The sequence below is a fragment of the Galeopterus variegatus genome, unplaced genomic scaffold (genome assembly GCF_000696425.1).
Source record: "Galeopterus variegatus unplaced genomic scaffold, G_variegatus-3.0.2 Scaffold267, whole genome shotgun sequence".
In the NCBI taxonomy this organism is placed as follows: Eukaryota; Metazoa; Chordata; class Mammalia; order Dermoptera; family Cynocephalidae; genus Galeopterus; species Galeopterus variegatus.
The window spans coordinates 495,524-496,991 of NW_007726378.1; the positions used below are offsets into that span (position 1 = coordinate 495,524).

The window sequence follows — 1,468 nt, forward strand, 5'->3', positions numbered from 1 at the left end:
GTGTGTGTGTGTGTGGTTTTAAATCACTTCGTCTCTCCTTCACATAGCCCCAGGAAGATGGGCTCCACCTGGTTCTGCTCACCGTGTACCGGGCACATGGTAGGGGTTCAGTAAACACTGGTTTAATGAAAGGCTCAGAAGCTCTGCATCACATCAGCCTTGCTCTGGCAGGTACCCTCGTGATCAAGTCCCTTATGCTCATGGCAAGTTCTTTACTGGTCCATCCCTGGGCTGTGTCCTGCTTTGGCTTCTAGCTAAGGACACTGGTTCTTTTACAGAAATGAGTTCCTGCCCCTGAACACTCATTCACATGGTAGCTGACCTCTTCCTGCCGCCAGCCCCTTCTGGTGATGCCCACCTGCTTGCACAGGCTGTCATGCCCATCCTGGACTAGACAATCCTGAGGTCCCCTGCCAGACCACCCAGCCACTCTCTCCCTCAGCTTACCTACTGTCTTCTGTGGGAACCTTTCCCCCAAGCCAATGGCACATCTGGCCCACCCTACCACCAACTGAGTCCAGGTTCTTCCAGAATCTGGATTCAGAAAGATGAACAGCCTGGAAAGATAAAAAATAAAGCTGAAAAAGACAGAAATTTAAATTGGGATAAATGTTGAGTACTCCACCTAGATTTTTAAAATGATCACCTATACAGGATGGAGAAGGCATCTCCAAGTCGATATAAGGCAAAATGGAAAAAAGTTGACCAAAAAAAAGCGAATATGATGCTATTTCGTGTTAATACACAAAAACCTGAAGGTGTGGACTCACCGCACCTGCCACATGTGGGGACCCTTAAAGGAGACTCGCCACCTGTGCTCCTGACAGTCCTAAGGACTGGGCCACACCCAGAAACGGTGGCCATGGCACACAGGTGCCCAGAGGCACTCATCTCTTCCAGTGGTCAGGTTTATCTCTCTTTCCTAGATTTTTGACAGGGACTATCTTATAGCCTCTTTCAGGGGTGGAGGGTAAAAGATTAACATGCCCGTGCTTAGCAGGTATGATCTGATAGCTGGGATTTCCGGAAAAGCCTGACAATCCGCACTCCTGTCTCTGACACTCGCCCCTCTCTGTCCTGCAGTTCTGTGGTGTGTCTTCGCCCACCTGTGGAAGCTAAGTGGGGTGCTCAATGGGGTGGGTCCCGACATCTCCTCCAGCTTCCTTGACCATGGCACCTTGATTACATAAGCTCCTGACAGGTCTTGATCTCTTTTGCCCCCACACCCCCCTGTGAAAGGGGAGAAACTGCAGGCACTGGGGCTGTTCAGGCCAGAGGAGAGATTTCTGTGGGGGCTTCAAATATTTGAAGGCTGTCACAGAGAAGGGGAGCAGGCCTATCCTGCACAGCATCAGAAGACAATACTCAGAAACCAAATTCAGCCCAGTGAAAGAATAAATACATTAATGGTTGTTAGTAGCCAAAACCCAGAACGAGAGCTCTGTGACTGAGGGTATCCCAACACAGA

At 49.9% G+C, this 1,468-nt stretch overlaps 1 protein-coding gene across 1 annotated transcript in view; it reads right to left on the minus strand.

Moving 5' to 3' along the window:
- Window positions 1–1,150, minus strand: part of CHST12 (carbohydrate (chondroitin 4) sulfotransferase 12) — a 7,986-nt gene extending 6,836 nt beyond the window's left edge. The window contains exon 1 of the mRNA XM_008566754.1: window positions 1,107–1,150. Coding sequence (XP_008564976.1) covers window positions 1,107–1,150 — 44 coding nt within the window. The remainder of the gene's footprint in view (window positions 1–1,106) is intronic.
- Between the last annotated feature and the right edge of the window lie 318 nt (window positions 1,151–1,468).